This window comes from Merops nubicus, unplaced genomic scaffold (genome assembly GCF_000691845.1).
Source record: "Merops nubicus isolate BGI_N331 unplaced genomic scaffold, ASM69184v1 scaffold5059, whole genome shotgun sequence".
Classification (NCBI taxonomy): domain Eukaryota; kingdom Metazoa; phylum Chordata; class Aves; order Coraciiformes; family Meropidae; genus Merops; species Merops nubicus.
The window spans coordinates 1-23,529 of record NW_008632908.1 but is presented as its reverse complement, the minus strand read 5'-3'; the positions used below and the strand labels follow the sequence as shown (position 1 = coordinate 23,529).

General features: G+C 43.0%; 2 protein-coding genes across 2 annotated transcripts in view; one reads left to right on the top strand and one right to left on the bottom strand.

Annotated features, from left to right (window-relative positions):
- Window positions 1-7,811, top strand: part of DZIP1 (DAZ interacting zinc finger protein 1) — a gene marked incomplete at its 5' end in the record, with an annotated part of 23,568 nt that extends 15,757 nt beyond the window's left edge. The window contains 8 exons of the mRNA XM_008948042.1: window positions 691-836; window positions 1,147-1,348; window positions 1,706-1,835; window positions 2,033-2,077; window positions 2,916-3,115; window positions 3,522-3,652; window positions 6,671-6,842; window positions 7,729-7,811. Coding sequence (XP_008946290.1) covers window positions 691-836; window positions 1,147-1,348; window positions 1,706-1,835; window positions 2,033-2,077; window positions 2,916-3,115; window positions 3,522-3,652; window positions 6,671-6,842; window positions 7,729-7,811 — 1,109 coding nt within the window. The remainder of the gene's footprint in view (window positions 1-690; window positions 837-1,146; window positions 1,349-1,705; window positions 1,836-2,032; window positions 2,078-2,915; window positions 3,116-3,521; window positions 3,653-6,670; window positions 6,843-7,728) is intronic.
- Window positions 7,812-9,666: 1,855 nt separating this feature from the next.
- Window positions 9,667-17,750, bottom strand: CLDN10 (claudin 10). The gene is made up of 4 exons (XM_008948041.1): window positions 17,574-17,750; window positions 17,328-17,409; window positions 10,746-10,853; window positions 9,667-10,039 (listed from the first exon to the last, which is right to left on the bottom strand). Exons 1-4 carry the CDS (start codon window positions 17,707-17,709, stop codon window positions 9,925-9,927), a joined length of 441 nt encoding a protein of 146 aa, XP_008946289.1. The 5' UTR covers window positions 17,710-17,750; the 3' UTR covers window positions 9,667-9,924.
- Between the last annotated feature and the right edge of the window lie 5,779 nt (window positions 17,751-23,529).

The following is a 23,529-nucleotide window of genomic DNA, read 5'->3' as shown; positions in this document are numbered from 1 at the left end:
GAAAGAGATAGAAATTACTTTGTCTGCTTGGAAGTATGTATGACGTCATAGACCCGCCTAGAAGAAAACACAACACTGAACTTTGTCCTTGAAAGAGTTTTAGAGATATTATCCATCATGTTTTTGTGAAAGAGGCTGCTTCAGACTAAGGTTTTGTCATTACCAAGACTTTTGAAAGTGTTACAATTTTCCAGAGATGATTATCTCTAGATTTTATTATCAGGTGTTTTCTATCACAGAACATCAGGTTGTTTGAAGCTTTTCTTGAGAACAAATTTCTCATATTCCTGTCCTAATTTCTGCTAGAGTTCAGCTTTGATTTGAAATGCCACTTTTTGAGAACCTAATTTTCAGAAGACAGTATTTCTTCGAGACGTTTTCAAGTACAGTTCTAAAAGTAAAGATCTTTGTTGCTAGATATTCAGGCATGTATCTTTACAGTGATTCTGTAAGAAGATAACGAAGACATACTTGTGATGGTGAGTACAAAGTGCGGAGGTATAAATTCCAAGTGACCTGACTTTTGCAAGCTTGCCAAAGATTTTTAAAAAGTAGAACTCCATGTAGACAAAAAGTGCATGTGTATACCCATGGTGTTTCTCAAAATGCATGCTTCAGTGCAGCTTTTGTCTCGTGCAATGCGATATTTTTCAAATGTCTCTTAGATGCATTTTTTCGTTCTTATTTCAGAAACGGAGAAAAGTGATCGTGAACCAGGCAGAAATAACAACTATCTACGAAATGTTTTGAAGACTGTTCCTTCTTTAACTAAAGAACTACGCATTGTTTTGGAGCAAACCCTGGAGGAGAAGCTGGACTACTTAGGAATTAAACCAGTAAGATTAGTTTGATTTCGTTAAGAGAGGGGTAATCTTTGTCCCACTTTTTTTGCTATTCTCTTTCACTTTTGTACCACAACCCTCAACCTGTACAATCCAAAGCTAAATTTCCACGTGTTAGAGGTAAGTGTAATTCATTAACCTGAGAGGATGTCCATCAGATTACAGCTGTGGAGGATACAGCTACGCCTGTGAGAAGCAGTACCAACTTTTGTGATATCTGAAGTTTAAAAGAGCGTACATGACTGTAAGATACAAATCTCAGAAATAATAGCCCCTATGTTTTCAATACCACATCTTTCCTCAGGGTGTTCGTGGCATCCCCAATGATCACTTACACAAAATTCTGCGTGCCATTGCCTCTGCTCGGGAGAGCAAAGAGAAGCAGGAGCCGGACATCCGCCGCATCCGAGAGCATCTCCAGCGCCAAGTCTGCTGCATGGCTGAAGAGAAATCTGCATCTTGTGGTAGCAATAGACCTGTTTCCTGGCCTCAGCTTCCTTCAGAAGGTTAAAATGGTTTTGTCTGGTTTTCTTCTCTTAGGTTTTATAACCTCCATTTAGGGTTTTATTTAGCGACACTCCTGTGTAGCTGCTTTTGTAATTTTTTGTATGAATATTCTATCTGGTTATGGCCAACTAATAGGTTTTTTTTTAAAAGGTTCTTGATGTTGTGTCTAACTGCAGAAACGTTAGCTCCTGCATTGGCAATACAAGTGGTAACTGAACTGCTTTGAAGAAAAAAAATAGCTTTTCCTCTTCTTTTTTGTAAACTATAATGTGCAGCAGAGACATCTTTAATTCTAGAAAATTAAACATAGAAGATACCATTGTTTCTTATAATGAGATAGAGAACTTCTCTTGTAGAGAAACAGAAGTTCAGTCAATTGGGAATTTCCTCATCTGCCACACCACAAAAAGAAGTGAGAAGGTCTTCAACAACTGTCCGCCCAGCTGAACAGAAAACTGTCATCCCTGTGGCTACATCCACAGCAAAGTAAGAGATGCTCTTCTCCTAGTGCCCATACCTCGGGTCACAGTCCCAGGGGTTTGGGGTTTTGGGACTGGTGTGAACATTTCCTGCTACTATTGTAAGAACTGAGCAAAGAACTCACATGACTTCTATATAAGCTTTATGCTTACTTAGTTGACTGTCAGTCTGGAAATAACTTGTCTTGTTATTTTTCGATCCAGGAAACTTTTTGAAAATGAAGTTTCCAGAGAGACGTCGAGCCTCACGTACGTTGTGTTCACTTGTATTGTTGGAGAAAACGTGCTTTGGTGACAGAATATTCCCATGCTTGCCACACAGAAGCTGTTTTTAAGCTAAAATTAGAAAAGCTTCCCAGACTGCATGTGTAATATTTTGTTTTAAAGTAGTTTTCCATTTGAGTGTGTTATTATACTCTCTGCAAGATAGCATGTTCTCCTTTCAGCAGATGTATTCTTAGTTGTGAACTAGAGGGACATTCAATAAAATTAGGTAGCATCACTTCCTTTGGTTTCATTCTCAGATGCTTTTGCTGACCCAGTTAAAAGCATTTAAAGACTTTGGTGACACAATCTCTGCAGTTTACTGATATTTTCTTTCTTTGGCAAAAATGAAACACAGTATTACAAATTCTACTCACATCGGGTATATTTTAGTGTAGGAAATTACAAAGTAAAATTCCTGCCTTATTTTCATCTAACAGTGTCAGAACAGACTTCCTGAGGTGCAGATCCCTTGATCCTGAACTTTGCTCTCCGTGGTGATCCATGAAAGCCCGTCTTTGCATGGCAGGACTTGATATGTATTGGTTTGTTGTTTTGTGAAGATAGTGGCATAGATGGAAATAGTCATGTCTTATTATATAAGAGATAATTTTGTGATAACTTTCCAAGTTCACTCAGCAACGGGATTTCTTTTCAATAACTGTATGGAGAATTAAAATGTATGGGAGCTTCTGGTTTTTTTTTTCATGTAAGAAAAAATGCGTGTTATTGGAAAGGAAACAACAAGGAAGCTTAAATATGTATATAGCAACACAGTCACTGAAAGCCAGTAAGTCCTCGGGTTGTATGTGTTTTTGTTTAGAACTTCCCCGTTCAGTTCAGAGGACGAAGCAGACGAAGACACTAAACCTCTATACACATCACCAGAGTTAGTGCAGAAGCAGTCAAGACCATCAAGCAGCAAAGTCAGCGCTTTTCAGAGGGCTTCTGGCAAAAGCACTATGGATGGGATGGAGGGAAGTGAAATGGAAAAATCTGGAACAACTGCCAAGACTTCAAAAGGTTTTCTCATCACTTTAGTATATGCATGTTGTAACAACAGTGCTTGATTTCACATTTCCTGGTCATATTTCTGTGTTAGAAAGCAGAAAAGGCAGACTGGCTGGTCTTCAGGGTACACATATTGGTGTGCACCGTGTGTTTTTGCTAATAGAATAGTACTTTAACTTAACTTAGTATTTAATTTTACTAGTATCTGATTTTAATATAGTACTTAAAGATGTCAGTTAAAATTAGACATGTATCATGCTGTTTTCTATAAATGCAGAAAAAGAGACAATCTCTGCCTCAGAGAGACTCCTTTTACTAACTTTTACTTTGTGGAAGTTTTCTGGAGGGTTTATATAGTAGTTTATATTCCCTTACTAGTGAATGGAAACGGTCAATACTATTTTTTTATCAACTTTAGGGACAGTTATTCAAAAACTGAGTAAACAAGTTGGGAAGAGTCTTTCTAAGCATGGAAATAAGAACAAACCAGCTGGAGGGATTCATGTTGCACAGGCGTTTGTTAAGGAAGAAGAGGTGAAAGATCTGAAGGTATAATTTTTCATTGCCATTATTATTTCATTAAGTAGTTATACTTCTCCGACATAGATGTTTGGGTTTGGTTTGTTTTTTTGGATGCTGAAACCATTGTGACACAGTGAAGAATTTAATTCTCAAAGACAGTTTTGGAGTTACAGCTAAGTAGTTTATTTGGGTACGTCTGCACTGGTATATAGAAAAGTGTTAGCAAATGAGCTCTGCCCATGACCCCTTCATCCACATGGCTTTTTAGCTTATACCATGACTGGTTTGGAGCACTGCAGCAGGCCCAAAGCTCAGGCACAACTGGTGTAATTTTTGTCTCCTTTTCCAGCAGCATAGAGACAGCCCTTCTTTACTTGCTTTACTAGTACCTTGTTTTGATGGAGGAAAAAATTAATTTGGCCAGGGTGATTCCTGGTGTCAATACAGGCTGGGAGATGAGGAGATTGAGAGCAGCCCTGTGGAAGAACTGGGTGGTACTGGTGGAGGAAAAGCTTGACATGGGTTGGCAGTGTGCACTCCCAGCCCAGAAGACCACCTATATCCTGGGCTGCACTAAAAGAAGTGTGGCTAGCAGGTCAAAGGAGGTGATTCTTCCCCTCTACTCCACTCTGGTGAGACCACACCTGGAGTACTGTGTCCAGCTCTGGAGTCCTCAGCACAAGAAGGAGGACATGGACCTGTTGGAGTAGGTCCAGAGGAGGGCCACGAAAATTATCAGAGGGCTGTAGCATCTCCTATGAAGAAAGGCTAAGAGAGTTGGGATGGTTCAGCCTGGAGGAGAGAAAGCTTCAGTGAGATCTCATTGCAGACCTTCAAAATATAAGGGGGACTACATGAAAGATGGACAAAGACTTTTTCCCAAGGCCTGTAGTGAGAGAACAAGGGCCAATGGTTTTGAATTGAAAGAGGGTAGGTTCAGAGTGCATATAAGGAAGGAAGTTTTTATAACAAAGGTGGTGAGGCACTGGAACAGGTTGCCTAGCAAAGCTGTGGCTGCTCCATCATTGGGAGTGTTCAAGTTCAGGTGGAACAGGGCTTTGAGCAACCTCATCTAGTTAAAGTTATCCCTGTTTACTGCAGGTAGGTTCAAATAGATGGTCTCTGAAGGTCTCTTACAACACAAAGCATTCTATGAAAAATATTTTTGCTATAATTAACTTGGAATACATCTTGTCCCTGATGTACTAACACAGTGGCATGTTCCTGTATGGACATGAGTTTGAAATGAGTTTATGGACCCAGGACAGGCACTGCTACTTTGCTTTTGGAATCTTTACAGAGCAACACACCATCTGGATTCTTTGCTCATTCTATGTGAAAGTGCTATATTTGTATGTTTAACTGTAGAAATATAGTTCAAGTTAATTGTCTAAATTTTTAGGTGGCATTTTCAAAGTTGCTCAAATGCATAAGCACAAAATGGCACTGGAATGGTGGGTTCCTTGAAAAGCCAACTTTTTATAGCTCAGATACTAAGAGCTTAAATGCTTAGAGCTGCTAAGGGTCATTCTCAAAACCCCCAATACCATAACACCTTTGTAAGGCATCCCATCATCATGTGTTTCATAAAGGTCATGTTTCACAGAAGTTATTTAAGAGAAAATTAATTTCTTGCTTACCTGAAGCTGTATTGCCCAAATTCATCTTCACCAGGCACTGTGTGGATTGTGGTAATTCTTTGGAGTAAGTCTTTGAGTTAATAAAACTGCTTAGCAGTTTTGATGGGTGCTGTGTGTTTCCACTAGATGAAAACTGAATTCTCTTTGAAGTTTTCATTTTTCTCTGTATTCTGTGCTTGAAAAATCACTTGGGACTCAGTGAATGTTTGAAGAATCTCTTCCTCCAGCATTTCTTGGTACATGGAACTGACTTTCCCATTGCCACGCCCTCCAAATGCAGATAACTTACAACAGCAAAATGCTGAATCCTGGTATGTTAATAATGCAGCCCACTGAGCAGATCTGTCAGTTTTTGAAAAAGAGTCTGCAAGGCTAAAATTAAATTCTGTTGCAAGATGGAGCATTGCTGCTGTCTCTTCCCTCCTGTCCAGACACATGGCGCGTTCCTATTTGGTTTTGCTCCCGTATGTACATACCTTACATTGTTTTCTAGTAGCAGCTGAATCTGTCCTCAGTGCAGTGGAAGCACCTTCTCTGTCTTACTGTAAGGTTAAGAGGCTCCAGTGAAATAAGGTTTTAGCTTTGTGAGAAGCCACCTTTCACCTGCCACAGGTAAGCTCTCTAATAATGGTTTGGTTCCATCGGATCCCATCTGACTGACAAATAGGGAAATGCTGTAGCTCCTCTTTCAAAAGCTGAATGAAGATAGTGAGCTCACAGGCAGATGAGGTAAGAAAGACCAGGGACTTGCTGCCTTCACCAAGTCCCTCTGTTTGACCTGACTTCAATTTTGTGAACTTATGATGCAGATCCACCACTTAATTAAAAATACACTTGTCCATGCTGACAGCAAGTCTGAAAAAGAATATCTATTTTAACTTTGAGTAGCATGTGTTTCACTTCTATGATTTCTTTTTCTCTTTAAATAAATCAGGTTTAAATTGAAAAGGCTTTTATTGCAATATTAAATTTTTCTGGTGGGAATACAGAATGCTTATATAGGAAACTAAACTGTCAGCTTGTCTGCTAACATGTCATGTCTTTATTTTCATGTCAGTAGTATGTGTTCTAATGTTTAAAGCACTTTCCATCTCATTGGCATAGCTGATATCCCAGAACAGACAATCCTGTCTTAAGTTAGATGTGTAAAATGTGAAAACGTAGGTTTTTAACTTTTGCAGTTCCTGACTTAAAAAAAACTCCCCACTTTTAGCTTTTGAACGACAATAGTGAATGAATATAATTTATGAAAATGAATGATGTGGATTTTAAAACTGGAGATTTATGTCATAAAGGCCACACACATTTTTCTTTAGCAGTTTCACCTTGTGGAGTTTATGGAAGATCTCAGCACAACTTTAACAGAGAGAGGGAAAGTGAGTGTTTTTTTTCTTCTCCCCGTCAGTTCACAGAAATGGATGAAGATGATTGGGATCTATCATCAGCAGAAGACCTTTTACCAGTGAAAGATGATAAAGGCCAGAAGGCACTGACAGCTCAGAAATCAGAGTCAACAAATGCTGCATCTGTGGTACATGGATGGGGTCCTCCAAAGACAAGTGTACCAAAGGAGGAAGGTAACACATTCATACTGCCACATTGTCAGTCAGTCCTTCAGCGACTGACACAACCAGAGGAGAAATTTTGTGTAGCGTGCTACACACTCTGGTTCAACATAGGATATTCTGGAAGAAAAGAAAAAGTAAGAAAAAGAGTGTGCTTGGTTTCCTGATATAAATATTGTATTTACGATACATACGTACTCGTAAATAACACACACATGTAAATATACAGAGATGCCAAGAAAGTCAAATCTGAGATTTTAAAACACATAGTACTATCAGGCCTTGTGTGAAGTGAGTTCACACAAAGTCACAAACAGCCTGACCCGGTGCCCCTTCGGTACCAGATTTTCACAGGCTTCAACCTCATATTAAAAATTATTGGGGATGATTTTTTTTTTTTTAATTCTTTCTCAGATTTAAGGGAGGAGGGAATCTTTGTTAATTTGTCTTCAGAATAATAAGTTGTTAATAATAATAAAGTTTCAGGTTTGTTCAAGATATCTAAGTGACCTCCCAGGCTGAGATAAATATTTAACTCTTGGCAAAGCGATAGCCTCAGTCTTACCTTAAACTTACATAATAGTTTCTAGCCCTAACATTTCAAAATGCATACAGCTTAAAGCTGTGCCAGTTATTTGAAGATACGTCAGGTTATTTTTAAAGGGAAAGTAACATTGACACTGACAACTTGTGCTGTGCATTGCATTCTGTGGCAGAAACAGCCTTCATGTTATCAACACTTGTCATTTTCTCACTGGGAGAAGCTCTGGACTTCCTGAAGTCCACGAGTGTTTGCTCACATAGATAGCATATGATTTTATCTCATGGATAAAAACAAAGTAAAAATACCTCCAAACTAGTACTAATAATTGTTCATACTTTTTTGTTGTTTTAACAGGCCTTCAGGAAGGTGATAATACAAGCACGTTAAAAAGCAGCTTAGTCACTGTAACAGACTGGAGTGATTCTTCAGATATATAATGGTTGTGCTCCTGGTGGGAGGCACTCCTCTCGGCTCCTCTGGGGGTTGAAAATGTCACTGAAAACATCAGTTGTTTCTTACTCGTTTCTCATGTTGGTCACCTAATAACAAGGAATGCTGTTTACAGAGCTCTCGTCTCTTAGTCCCGAATTTGAAACAAGAATATTCACACAGACGTCCCTGGCTGTGTCTGCTTGGGGACTGAGAGTTAATTCTTCCTTCTCGTGAATTCAGTGGTCAACGTTTCTTTGGTTTCACTGAGGTGAAGATTTTGCCTCTAATGTTTACATTAAAGACTGAAACTGGTCTTGCAAGAAAGGCTGTTTCATCAAAACATTCATTCTCTAAATCAACAGACTTTAACACAGATTTTTACTTTATAAAATTTTCAAATGCATATTTTCTTGTATTTTGTTATTTTTTATATAAAACATTGTGAATATTTTAAAGAAAATATTTCCGTTTATTAAAATGTTAAGTTTCTACCATGGTTTACAATAAACACCAAATTAAAAGAAGAAAAGGCCTCAGCTATTTTTTAAAGAAATTCTTAAGAAATGCTTCCTATTTACGGAAGGTATTGGAGTTTTTTTGTGTTCGAGTTGAGTCTTACTTAATATAAAAGTACAAAAATTGAAAAAAAAAAAATTAAAACATCAAGCTAAAGTGAGGGAAGTACTGACCTGCTACTCTGGAAGTACTTTTGTATTTCTGTTTTGGCCATATTGCCTGCTTTCTTAAAAAAAAAATCACAATAGTGTTTTGACTTAAATAGAAAAATAAAGTAAAATTAAAAAAAGCTCGAATGGCTTTGTAATTAGGATGTATTTTAGATGGTGATGAAGACAAACCCTTTTCTTTCATTTGGATCCATTATTAAATATGAAACTGGTTCTTTAATATTTGCACCTTTGTCCTAAATAACCAATGTATTGAAACTCCAGGAAGAGTCTTGTCAGTTCAGACCTCAAGACAGACCTGAGTTTGTGGCTGAGTTTTAGGGCCTCGGTCTAGGAAGCATTTTGTGGTTATTCATACCTTCTGGTCTCATTCATTGACTCGTCGTGCTGTACTCCCTCAAAAGCCATCACGCGTCTATAGACAGGTTAAAAAAGGAGAAAACTATGAGCTGGATCTTTGAACTGCTGCAACTAATTTGGGGTTATCTAAAATGCTGCTGTTCCGTAGTGGCTGCTTTTCTTTGGTCAGCCCTGCAGGAGTGTCCTCGGCCTGGGGTTTCTCCTTCCCAACCTGGTGGCTTGTCCCCCTGCTGGAGCCAGCGGTGTCCCAGCGCCCTGCGCAGCCGAGGGTTCGAAACCAGCCCCCCGGGCACCTTGTCAGCAGCCGGGTTGGGTGCCGAGGCCGGGCAGGAGCCCAGGGCACAAAGCCAAGGCGGGAGCCCCCGCTATGGGCTGCGGCCTCGCTCTGCCTCTGCCCTCCCCGCCACCCGCACGGGCTCGCGGTCACGCGCGTGTTCTCCAGGCAGGGCCCTCTCCAGTCACTGCGTTTGCCTAACTGACCCCCCTTCTTCTTAGCACCTGCTCCTGCCTCCCCAGCTCCCACACTTGCCTTCGCTTCACCCGGTCTCCCCTTATTCCTATGGCAGCAAATTGACCAAGTTGCAAGTTCTTCCACCCCTGCAATGTGGTTAAAGTGCCCGCTGATTGCCACTGGGGGTCATCCCCTGGTGCTGCCCGTACCGTGTGCTCCACAATTCCAGTGTTGGGGCTCATCAGTGGTGAGATGCTTTATGTATTAACCTGCCTGGAGCACGGCCCCTTTGTCCAGCCCTGAGCTTGGCTCAAAAGTGGTTGTACTGACACGCTGCATTCAATGGGAAGCCACTGACGTCCTGAATTGGTAAGTACCTCATTTATTTTTTTTCAAGAGAGCAACATCAGCTCATGATTTCCAGGTATAAACTTTACAATACCAACATCAATCTTAAAATATTAGATAATAAAATTTACATCAATATGTAAAAACCTGCAAGTTAAAGGTTTAAAAAGTCATTGTCTTAGTGGTAAGTACATTAGGGTGGAGGGGAGAAATCACTCTGGATGAAACGTACAAACTCATTTTTCAAACGCTTTGAATCTTCCAACAGTACAATCAAACGTAAGCGTTCTTGTCAAAGTGCTTTGGTGGGGTTTTGTCTGGGACACTGTTGTGGACCTTTGTACGAGAAGACATCACAGATGCAGCTCCATTATATGTGTACCCCCTCCTGAAAAGAAAACAGAATCAACCATGTGTGTCTCACCCCCCGGACATGGAATGTCTCTGCATCCAAGCATTACAGCAACAGAAAACCAGAAGAAATGTATAGGAATGTACCTATAAATATCTGGGGATGGGGCAGGGGGGACACCTTTCTACCCTGTGTGGGCTCATTCTGGTTTGACAGTCCCCCTCCAGCATCTCTCACAAATAATTTCTCTATAAATGTTCACAGCTAAGTAAACTAGGGCACGATCGTAAAATCTTGAGGCTGTGGTGGATGCTAGGAGAATGGTTACTCCCTCCAGCTGTGTCTCTTTACTGTCACCCTCTTCTGCTGCTGGAGGTCTCACTGCCACCACAGCCATTCTTCACCTCTCACTTTTCATCTGGTGATCTGCGATTAGAAAAACTTGTCAGATCACTTTAGAGGTGTGAATAGATCACTTTTCCTACATCACTGAATGCATTTTTTTTTTCCATCTGTAGTAAACTTATGAAGTATATATAACACAAGTATTTGTTCTGAGTCAATAGCTTTTCTTAATATTCTGTCCATTATTAATGTAATTATCTTTAAATCCCATTATTTTCTTTCATCTACACAATCTTTTTCTGAACCTCACTACAAAGTTTTTTTGAAAAGCAATCCAACATACAGCAGGTACAAATGCACTCGAATCGATTTCTTTCCATAAGTACAACTTGTTTACCTTGGAGAATTACTGTTTTCAGCTATAGAGAAGCAGAATATACTGCCACCAATTATGCAGAGTGAAGCTCCAGCCCATCCAATGAACAATGCTGCTCCTAATTCATACCTAAAGGAAGTTAATAAATGGGTTTAACAAAAAACAGCATTGATTCAACAGGATTTTTTTCAGAATAAAAGATCTAAATTTTATTTTTTCCTGAATTACTTTCCATTGACATACACATCATTCACTGCAGACTCAGCAGCTCTGCCATTCGCCCACCTTCTTATTTCCCTCTCACCCAGGGACACTCCATCCCAGCAGGACACTTGGGCAATGCTTATCTCCCCACGCAGCCTGCTGGGGTGCCTGGATTGTCCACATCTGAACTGCATGGCCGTGGGGCTACGAGATCCTTTGGCCCATGTACAGAGCACAGCTCCTGTCCCCTCGGACCATCTCAGGTTGGCTCCTGAGCTGGACCGAGGCTTTCACTGAGCCAGCAGCTAGAGCTGCTGCCCACAGCTCTCCTTAACTATCCCCTCTTTCTCTCCCCTCCCATTTCTCTTTCTCCCTACGCATGCTCCAGCCTGTTGAAAACATGAGGGTTTTATGTGTGTCCATCTGACATGCATGTCTATAGCCACACACACGTGGAACACACGTGGACATGCAGTGATGCACACACATGCACATGCTGGAAGATACGGCTCCTCTCAGAGCCCTCAGAGCTCCAGGTTACCAGCAACGGTCCTTCTGTTGGGACCAGGTCCAGAAACTGCTCGGTTTGACCCTGAGAGGAGATGGTGGTGCTTCAGGAGCACTGTGACACAAGGGTGAGCCCAAGTTTCTAAAGCAACAGTAGTAAAGGAAGGGCAAGAAAGGCATGGGGAGGAGATTCTTTTCCTCCTCCTTCTCCAGATCAGTGCCCATAACCTGAGCTCTGGAGCTGCAAGACAAGCAGCAAGCCATGGCTGCCACTTCTCTGCTCCATTCCCCAGTCTCTGCCTGAGGTACTGCTCTTTAAAATACTTCAAGGATGATCTGCATTAGACCACAGGCTCAGCAGTCTCCGGAGTCTCATATCCCTCGCTCTTAGGACTGACTGTGTGTCTCTTGCTCCTTCCTCCCTGCTCCAGCTCCTCCTTGAGGAGAGCTTTATCTCCTGCTGACCCCCAGGACCCTGCACTGAAAACACAGGCCCCCGTCCCCCACCCAGCCGCAGTTACGATGGGGTGGCTGCGCTCTTCCAGCCTTTGCTGGTACGTTTCTTTATTTACTGTAAGCTCTGGTGGGGCAGCCAAATGAAAGGCTCTGTGTGGCAGCTGCCTGCACAATGGGAAGACTCGGCAGCTGCACAGTTATCACCTACTTCTGAACATCTCCATGTGAACAGATCCTCATTTCCCATTAGAGATGGCATCCAGAGGCTCCAGACGTAGGCCCATATGAACCTCAAGAGGTCCCAGAAGTCCAAGTGCAAGGTCCTGCACCTGAGTCAGGGCAATTCCCGGTGTCAATACAGGCTGGGGAATGAAGGGATTGAGAGCAGCCCTGTGGAGAAGGACTTGGTGGTACTGGTGGGTGAAAAACTGGACATGAGCCAGCAGTGTGCACTCACAGCCCAGAAAACTGTATCCTGGGCTGCACCAAAAGAAGCATGGCCAGGAGGTCAAGAGAGGTGATTCTGCCTCTCTGCTCTGCTCTGGTGAGAACCCACCTGGAGTCCTGCACCCAGCTCTGGAGTCCTCAACACAAGAAGGACATGGACTTGTTGGTCCAGAAGAGGACCATAAAACTGATCAGAGAGATGGAACATCTCTCTTATGAGGACATGCTGAGAGAGTTGGGGTTGTTCAGCCTGGAGGAGAGAAGGCTCCGGGAAGACCTCACTGCAGATTTCCAGTATCTAAACAGGGCTGATAAGAAAGATGGAGACAGTCTTTTTAGCAGAGCCTGTTGTGACAGGACAAGGGATAATGGTTTTAAACTAGAAGAGGGTAGATTTAGACTAGGTGTAAAGAAGAAATTTTTTACAGTGCCAGTGGTGAAACACTGGCACAGGTTGCCCAGAGAGGTGGTAGATGCCCCATCACTGGAAACAATCAAGGTGAGGTTGGACAGGGCTCTGAGCAACCTGATCTAGTTCAAGATGTCCCTGTTCACTGGGGAGGCGGGGGGTGGTGGTGTGTGTGTGTTCAACCAGATGACTTTTCAAGGTTCCTTCCAACCCAAGACATTCTATTATTCTATGATTCTAACATGACAATGCAGAAACACTCAAAAATTGCCTGTGAGCATCCTGAAAAAATACAGCAACCTCTCTAGTAGGTCACAAGAGCGTGAACAGCAGCTGGAGAACAAAAAATCACTTTTCCATGTTTTTTAACTGGAGGTAAAGCACAGACTTAAAAAAAGAAATCACACAGGGAGAAAAAGCCACACTTAGTATACCAGTGCCAGATGCTATGGCCACCCAGGTTCAAGTAATTTCGGACTCAGGGACTTACTGCCAAAAAGAGATGGAGACATTCGAGTTCAGTGGTAGGACACTTCCTGAGGCCTGCACTCGACTATTCATGGCCCTGCTAGTGCACTAACTTCTAGGCTTTTCAAGAAAAAATTTTCTATTTTCATCAGCTAAGCAGAATTAGTTATTTATTTATTCTTGCTAAAAAAGGATCAGACTCCCTGAAACATTCTCCATAACCAGTGTGGGACTTAGGCACCACAGCCCAAAATTGAACTGCTGGAAACCATAGCTCATTTGCCTTTCACCCTGGAAAACTCTGCATCCAGCCCCATTTGACTTCAAAATCTGCCAAACTTCCAAAGCTTTAATTCTAACTGTGCTTACACTTCCAACCACAGCTACAGTTTTGACAAGACGAGCAGATTTCTGTCTTTTCAGAGACTGGAGGTTCTCTGATCAGAAGCACCTACCTACATCAGAGCTCATCAACCATGTTCCTGTTACAAAAAGCACCCAAGAAATACAAAGTACTCTTCTAGAACACCTTCAAGACACCTCTTCTAACGAGCTGCACGGGCAGACCCACAGCGACTAACTCTGATGTGACACCAGCCCTATCCTGGGGATCCCCCCACCCCCACAGGTACTGCCAGAGCACACCTTAGCTACATGGACCAGGGGTAGGTGGTCAGTGCAGACCACCACGGTGCTGGAGGACACAGCTGGACCAAGGTCCAGGAAGCCTCCGGCCGTAACCACTTACTTTCCAAGATCATCCACCTAGAAAGGGAGAAACACAAGTTTGTTCCACATTTCCATCTAGCACGAAACGGTTGCCCAGAGGCTAATGTGAGAGAGGTAAGGAGACCAATTGCCACCTCCCCTCCTAAAGCTCTTCAGTTGTATAGAGAAGAAATCAAGGTTTAATTGGGCAGAAAAGGGTTACCTGACTGCTGCCTACCAGTTGGGAAAGAAGACATGGGGTCTGGCCTTTGTTCTTGGGATTGATTGTACTTTTTAAGCAACGTTTGTTACCATAACATGCATAAACAGATTGCATATATGGACTCGTGACTGCCACACCACTAAGTTAATGAGTTGCAGAGCTGGGTTAATTGGTCTTTCTTCCACATCTTTAAACAGATAAAAACACTTTCTGATTTACACTGGTGCTTATGAGGAAAATTTTGAAGTTTCAGTTACATATCAACCTGTGTACAGCTCCCTGGGTTTTATCCAGTCCATCTTTTCAGCCTTTGAGAAGCCAACCTAACCTCCCATCAAAGTCCAGTATGTTAAAAAAAATCCCTTACCATATAAAAAAAATCCTTACATACATTGTTACCTTCAGGTAAAAAGAAAGAAAAAAGAAAAAGGAGATACGTTTTTTGGAAGACATTTCTGCATTTGGTGTTTTTCCCTTCCCTCTTTATCATTAAAATCTTTGTAAGAATCACACTCTTCTGTTCTTAGAATTCTTGGTTACAAGAACCAAAGCAGCCACTCTCTGAAGTCTGTGGCTGTGTACCCACTGTCTCCCAGTCAGTGAAACCAATCTGATCAGAGATCACCTAGAGATCACTGGCAGCTCGGGGGGGGAGCAGGATGGTGGTGAAGGGGCTCAGAGGTGGTGACCACTGAGGACTGGAAGAATTCCACTGCAGAGAACAGAAAGCCACCTTCAACTACACTAACCAAGCAGGATAAAAGCAGATTTTTTTTGCTGTAATCCAGGGAGGCAGAACTCAGTGAAAGGAAGAAAGTACACTATCAGTATAGAAGAAAAATACTCCGTTTTTTACACACATTAGGACCATAGTGTAAACTTCCAAGCAAACCTGTGGAAGTTTCATTAGCTGACTAGATGTTGGCAAATGTAAAAAACATACCTACCAACCTACCAAATCAGCGCAACTACTCAAGGGAAATACACATTTTTAAAGTCTAATTTTTACAGATTGGGGAAAATGAAAAACAGATTCAAATGTAGACATGTGACAGTGGAAAAAGGGCCTTTGTGAACTGTGCACAGTCTGCTCAGAGACAAGAAAGCTAAAGGGAAACAATTCTCTAAGAAAGAGAACGGGAAGTTAGATAATTTGGATAAACTATCCCCATTCATCAGTAAGAATGATCATGATTATGGAGTTCAAACTGTAGCAAGGGACAAAAAGGATAATTTTTAAAATTAGAAGTAGTGAAGTGATGAAACAGCTTCCTATTTTTTTATAGGAAGTTTTATGGTGTCCCCGTGGTGCCTGTCACGCCTCACTGAGGTACATAATTCAAACCAGAAGTCTCTGGGGCAACAGCTTTAGGCAGGTCTCTGACTCCCCCTCTTGCACCCATACACAGTCAAGGTGCCTCTTCCAAATGCAGAAGGCTGCAGGGAAAATCTGATGACTGAGATGATGCTAGACATCTTCCGTTGTTTCTCTTCCACTAACGGTACCATAAACATGTCCTTGACACCACCAGAATGACTTCATGAGAGAAACGTGCAGTAACAGGTGAAAGGCTGGAACCCTCTCCCAGTGAAGAGCCAATGCAAATTTCCACAATACACCAGCAAAGCCTATTGAAGGCTTCTGCACTGCACCTCAAAGCAGGAGTTCACGGACAGCAAGGAAATGCATCACTCCAACATGCAAGAGCTACATACACTGTGAGCAACACAAACCACAGCTTCTGATCTCCCTCTCTGCCCTCATCTTCAGACTCGTGCCTATGTGTGCCCACAGCTGAGCTTCGCTGGCTGTCTGGGAAAAAGGTAATTTCTGTAGAGGATGTTTTACTACCTTTATTTCGATATTTAAACTGGATTTCTCCTTCCCTTGAAACTGCGGGGAGCTCTGCCTGCTCTTTGCAATACCAGAGGATAGAAGCAGTATAGAGAAGAGAATACTGGCAACAACCATGGTATTTCTTGCTAGAAATAGTACGCCTGATGAATAATTAACTTCTGGCTATATAGCCAGGCTCCATTTTCTCCACCGTACCTCACATCCTTGTTTCTCTTGGAGGCCTTTTGATCCTGTCCTCAGGAAACTATCGCAGAATTACGGAGGAAACTAAAATGAACTTGTTTTCAAGACAGGAGAAGCAGTGCCAGCCCTAATGCAAGCATGGATCTAGTTCATGTGATTGATTCGGGACATTTTCTTTCTATCAAGGAGAAACAGAAAATCTCAGTGTTCCTTACTGAGCCCTTACTTGGGTCTCAGGGGAATGTACACCCAACGCTTCACATATCCTGGAAACACCATCAAGAAAACTTTGAAATCCTTGCCTTTAAAGATAATGCTACATGATGCAAGAAGCCAAAACAGGAAAGTCTATGATCCTATAATTTAGAGCCAGTGTTTTCAGGCTTGGTAGTTAAGATGTGAATCCAAAACCCAAGCATTGTTTCATGAATTGCTGCTTTTGTAGGTCTTAAGAACTCACACAGCTTTACAGGGAGCCTTTAGGGATGCTCATTATTTCTGCTACGGATCCTGCAATTCTATAAACACTCACTCCCTTAAATTTAAATTTAAATACAAAGATAGTCAAAGCATTTACGTTAGTGCTTATAAGGTTACGATAAGGTTTATGATCCAAATTTCAGTCATCTGGATTTGAAAATCTCTCAGTAAAAAGTCCCCAGAGCCTGCAGAAACCTCTCTTCAAGAGGCATCAAGATTGCGCAGTGCTGGACACCTTTATGGAAACCACCTTCTGTCAAAAGATTAAGGAAATAAGTTTCTCCCTTTCCTATCAAACGATGTGCCTTATGAGCGGCTCTGTCTTGTGAAATCCTTTTGCTGCACGTCTGACACAAACACAAGCTTCACCTCTGACTAACCCCGTTTGCTCTGCGGCGAGCAGGGCCGAGCCCCGCCGAGCTGCAAGGAGCCTGGGCACAAAGATTGCACAGCACTCGCTCTGCGCCGCATTGTTGGCTCATTAAATCCCAGCACACGCTCACTCCAGTGGGAAAATATCATTCAACAGAACTGCAGCCCACTCTCCTCCTCTGCCCAACAGGAGAAGCCCCTGCTCACTGTTTAAACGGGCTCTGGTGCGCAGCGTGAAACTTAAGGTCTAGGTCTTTGAAAGATTTATGGGTATAGGAAAGTACTTACTTTTGTGCAACAAAAGAAGGATCAAAGAACTCAGACGTAATCCTGTTTGCATACAGGGAACAACTAGTCATAGAGCACAACCCTGAAAAGCATAAGACAAACCATTCAGTGGAGCCAGCAGAAGAGCATCGAGCCTGACCCCGAAGCCAGTCAAGTCATGGAGAACCATGCACGGATTTCTGTGGAAAAGAAGCAGCTCTGGTAGGACTTCAAATACACAAACTTAGAGAAATGAGGCATATTTACCAGAGAGTATGAAAATCAGTCCAGCTAGACAAGCTATTTTTGCTTTAGTCTTGTCGGAGCCTCCGACTTTTGTACACTTCATCCCAATCAGTCCAAACACAGCACCGAAGAAGCCCAGGCAGACAGCAGAGATCATCAGTCCTCTGCAGGCTTGGATGTAACCTGCAGTGAGAAAGAGCAAGGCTAACATGAGAACTGGGGCCACAACGGGTTTCTCTGTAGTTCCTCTCCCACTGCGCAGCGCCTGGCACTCACTATTGCAAACCAACTCAGACCTTGGCTGGAGCAATGTCACCCTACCACTGAGTGTGTTCTTTCAGGTGATGTACGCCCTTCATAGGGCATCTTCACCTGAGCCCAGCTCATAAGAAACATGCTGTGGCATTCAGGGCCGTAAAAAAATAATCCCCTGGCATTTGGTACAACATCTGCAAGAGGTTGTGCCCATTGTTTTTTAAAGACCAACCCCACGTGGTCTGTGCAGCAGCAGGTTGCAGAGTCACTCTGTGCACACACAGCAAGACAGGGGTAAGATGCAATGTGGCTGCCAGCAGGTTTCCAGCACTGACCCTGGCTGGAGATGCAACCAACTGGATTTGGATCTGCCAAGGAGGACCACATTATGCAAGGAAGTCAAACACATGCTCAGCTTCATGGACAGCAGTAGCCCTTCGAGATAAAACAAATCACTGCCATACTTAAGCCTGGACAAATGGCTTTGTGGCTGGCTTTAGCCACACAATTTTGCCATGCTGGCTAAAGCTGCTTTGAGCTGGAGCTCCATGGGCAGGGCCCTTCAGTGGGACAAGTTGCTTGGCCTCTGTTCCCTTCCAAGAATATCTTGTAATTGAAAGGCTGATAAACTCACTGTTTACAGGGTGGACCACTGCAATCTTACACAGCTGAATAACCATCACAAAACGTTTTTCTTCATAACCTGTTGTTACAGCTCATTTAAAATAAAAGTGTGCTACCACTATTAGAGTATTCATTCTTTTTGCTTTGATCTCCAGCCAGTGGAAATGTTGAGAGCTAAAGCACATTTTCATTGCCTATTACACCAAATTTTACATAATAGCAAATTAAAAAAAAAAACAAAACTCAACTACCCTGCATAAAAGTCTTTAACATACAGGAAATGAATATACCAAAACAGGAACTAGAAGGCATCTAATGAAAGCAGAAAGTAGCAGATTCAAATCAAAAGCACATTTGTTCATATAACGAAGTTTTGGAACTCCTTTCCACAGGCTATGTGGATGCTAAAGTTTCACAGAGCTTCAAAAAGAGACTGGGTACATTCATTAAAGAGAAACCTGTGCCTGCCTGGCAGGTCCTTGAGCTGCAGATGGCTACCACTGACACTTGGCTGCCTTCTGCTCTCCTTACTGCCACCCACTTTAGCTGCTGCTGGAGCCGTATCAGCTCCAGGATGACTGCTCCCTCTTTGAAAAACGTTACCAAAACCTCACTAATTCACGGCTTTGTGCAACAAACCCATCTGCTACAGAAACAGAGGGAGCTGATGAAATAACTGTAACCATCTCACATGCTGGAATATACCAGGGAGAATCCCTCATGCAAGACCCACGTCTGACGAAAGCAGTCTTGCTTTGCTAATTTTGCTATCAGCATGGAAAAGTTGCCTTTCACTGGTTTTGGAGACCTGTAATGTATTTCTTGCAGCACACAGGTGAAGTGGGAGATGCAGACTGGCAAGGAAGCTATTATTTTTGACAGGTCCAATTTATTGACACTGTTAGTAGCTAATTGACACATTAAAGTGCTGAACCATGAACATATTTACCCGGAGGTCCTCTAAACTTTTATTTATGTCTGAACCTCCTAGGAGAAACAGTAAATATTCACCCCAACCAAAATAACCAGCATATGCTAAGAACCACTGGGCTGAAATTCAGCTGTTCCTGAAGGTCAATACACAGTTTTAGAACAGGTAGAGGGTAGTGAGACAGCAAGAAATAATTAACTCACCCACCCAGAAATCATTTTCAATTATAAACAGCATGAGCTGGAGGACTGCTCAGTTCTGCTGAATGAATAACCTTCCTCACTAAATATTTCACTAAATTGGGCAGGCCAGCCATGGTGGGACCTGTTTCAGTTCACTGCAGTAATCATCCAACTGGCACACAGTTTTAAAAGAAAAGATATTTTAAAAAATCACAATCTACCCCAGTAAAATGGAAGAGCAGAACCCTCTATTAGTCCCATTAGGTTGACTGGAGCATTAGAAGGCATGAAAGAGAGAAATCAACCTTTTCACCCAATCCAGCCTCCTATTGCTTGGACCCTAGGCTAAAACTATGTATAGCATTTGGCTGCAAGAGTAATTAAACTTCTTCTTTGCTTCCTAGAAAGCAAGATCATGGCATTGCTTACCAAGGCTTACAATGCAGAGGAGTGTAAAGGGGAGCTGCCCTCAACTCCTCAACTCAAACCAAGGACCATCCCCTTTCCAAATGTTTATTATCTGTATTTCCAACAGCTCCGGTGGGAAGCTTGTCATGGACACATTAACCACCCAGCTGAAGCTCCCAAGCAACAAAAAGCTGTATATTTTAAACAGATAAGCAGACAAACATGCATTACTCATAAAGTCATGTTTAGCAGCATTCCAAGAGAAACCTATTTCAAGCTGTTTTTTTTTTCTTTAAACAAATGTGTTTTGTCTTGCATTCAAATTAATCTTGTTAGATCTTCATCTTGCTTCACTGCTCTCACGCTTGCCTCTCATGCTCACAAAGAGTTAGGAGGAATTCCTATTATATATATCATATGACAGTCAGAAAAAAAATACATGCAAAGTTCTGAGGATTGTCACTTTCACAATAAATGTCTCTCGTGGTATCCTGCACTCTGCATCACATGAAGTATAAGAGGTTGTCTTACAGATACAACACAGATTTCTTCTGTAAGCACATATCTATTGCTTTTGTGTGTTTTTCTAAGCCCTAAAACCCTCTTTCAGCTCATAAGTAAATTGTTGTTCAGCTCTGTTCTTGCGAAAGGTCATCAGATCCACCATTGGAAACATGGAAACTGATATGTCCTCTTTTGTGGAGGTAGTTTCAACACTAAGTTTCCACCTATGACTAACAGCCCACAAAAGTAAACCCAAAATGATTGCAAGTCCCACAGACAGCAAGAATATCTTTGCTTGCATCCAGATTGTGGGACTGAGGCCTTAAGGAGGGCTGGCCAAAGTGATTTCTTGTATAGGAATGCATAAAGGTAGAAAGGCATCACATCCAGTGTGCTCTGGTGGCTGCTTGTGTGAAGTGACGGCCTGAAGGCCACCGGGGCAGCCCCACTACTGTGCCACCCCACAGCAATCTGGGGGGCACGGTCCAAGACCACTCCAAGACGCAAACCAAAACAACAGTAATGGGGAACTATCTCTGGAGCACTCCTGACCCAAACTATGACACAGCTTATGAAGAAGGAAGGACTTCTGCACCCCACAGGAGAGCCTCAGCAACCGGCGTGGCCATGCCTTGATTTCCTACCCCCTTGTTTTATCTCTGATCCCCTGGCAGACCTGAGAGGTCTCTTCAGACAAGAAATCCAGCAAAACTCAGAGGGTTCCCATTTGACATAAAACATTTCCATAGAACAGGAACTGCTCTGAGAGGCAAATCTCTCCAGCTACATGAGGAAGGAGTGGAGCAGAGCCACCTGTCCCAGGGACAACAGAAATATTTCCAGGAATTTCTCAGTCCTGCCCTACCATTTTGAGAGCAACGCATTATCACTACGTGCAACTCTCTAAGCCAGACATGCCCTTTTTTGTGTTTTCCAAGTCACCCACCCGAGGATGGAGTGAGGAAGTTCCCACGTTACCCATCGTGGGGAATGGGATCCAGCTCACCCACCTAAGTCTGTGCAAAGAGGGAGAGGACAGAAGGGAGAGGCTACTTGAGGGCTGAGGCAGACTTGGCTCCAGGCTGACATACCGATCCCTCCAGGCTATGCGTGAGGCTTGGCACCTCCTGCACGGGGAAGGCCTGGGGTGAAAAGGGGACGTACACACCCACTGCCAGGCACTAGTGGGTTCCCAGCAAAGCCCGTCACCGCAAGCAGGGGAGCCTGGGCTGGGCTAGGCTAGCTCCCCAAAGCAGTTCTGGCTGTGGTGGCTGCCCCCCTGCCCCAACCCAGCCTGCCTGGCCTCTGCTGTGGGCATTACTTTACTCTCTCCCCAGCCTGCCTGTCATTCACATCGTGCCTGGGTACCAGGATCTGGCCCTACAGTGTCTATAGATAGTACTGAGAAACACTGAAGCCAAGAACCTCCCCTAACTGATAAACAGTGTCAGCAGAAGGATGGGATAAGGCCCTTCCAGATGTGCATTTTGGATTAATTTCTGTCCAAACTGAGTTAGGATAGCTGATTCACTGTGCAGAAGGTGCCTCAGAAACGCATTCCTTGGGCAAGTGTAACGTGCTACCCAACACACAAGGTTTAAGTGCACAAGAGTCTGGAGGAAGGGGTGGCAAGGACTTTGCTGCCAGGTTTCTTCTTCTTTTTGTAATTTTAAATGTTCCCAGTTCTGCACACTTTGTAACTATGCTTTTCTTACTCTGAAAGCAGACTAACCCCAAACTAAAAGAACAGCTAAATAATAGGTTAGGTTGATCTGAAAGGTTACGCACTGATGATCACTCTGTGCCCTCCTGCACACAGACCACAGCTCCTTGCCCAAGCCTGGAAACCACATTCTTAGCTGCTACACTTGGTCACAGGGTGACTGATACCAACCGAGGCCAGCCAGCTCCCCCACCCCTTCAGAGGAACCAGCAAAGCCCTATGCCACCGTGGGGCTGGGTCAAAAACAGGTCTGGGGAAAGGTACTTCTTCACCCGAGAAAGCATCTTGCAGTAGCGATGCTAAAGGGTTCCCTATGTTACCACTTTTTAGTATCTTGACCTCTTTTAGCCCTTTGTACATAAAGAGGTTAAAGGTTTTCTGATATTTGTATTAATTAGCTTCACAATATTAATCTCTGTTATGATACTCTTACTCTCTGATAGTGATTTGATTAACGGCTTCTCTTCTCCTTTCAAACAAACACTTCACACAAAAATCCACTCTCAGACTCCAGTAGAAAGGGAAAGTCTGGCTCTGAACGGTAGGCCTGATTTTTTGTGAGTATCAAAGCCACAAGGACACTGTATATTGTATTTGTTTAAGACTACAAAAACTTGGGAAGGGTGTCATAATTTTAAAATCATTTCCTCCCTTTCCTTGCAGGCTATAAACCGATACCATCCACACTTCCACTATTTCTACCAGCCGTAACCAGCGTGGATTCATCAACTAAAAGTTTAGTTGTAAAGGTTTCCTGCAGTGACCCAGTTTCCCAGTAGGGGTTTCTTAAAGGGCAAAAATGTTTCCCCTTTTCCAGGGAATAAAGGCAGCACCAACTCAGGCCTTGGTTTCAGGCACTTTCAAGCAAAACTCTCAGCTTCGCTTCAAAATAACACTCCCTCAAAAGTGAGCTGAGCTGTGCACTGCTCCTGCCTACCTTTGCATCCCTGACTGCCCCGAGCTTTTACACTGTCATTTATCAATGAAGCAATTACACCCGGGTTAATAACCACTTAGCAAAAACCCCAAAGGAACATTAATTAAAACAAAACGACGCCAAGGGTTGTTCTTCTCCACCGACCGTTGCATGGCTGGCAAAACCATAAAAAAGAGAGATGCCATGACAGTTGGAAAATAAATTGGCAAGAAAACTTCGCCTGCATTCTTCGTGTGTCAAATCCACGTGCGTGGAGTCCTCTGATGGGGAAAAAAGAAGGCAGGTAGGGACCGGGAGAGAGGCCACAACGGGCACTCGGGCATCAAATATAATCTCAGTCGGCGGTTTTAAGGAACAAAAAAAACCCAAAAAAACCCACTTTGGGCACGCACAAGCAGCACATTGCCACCTGC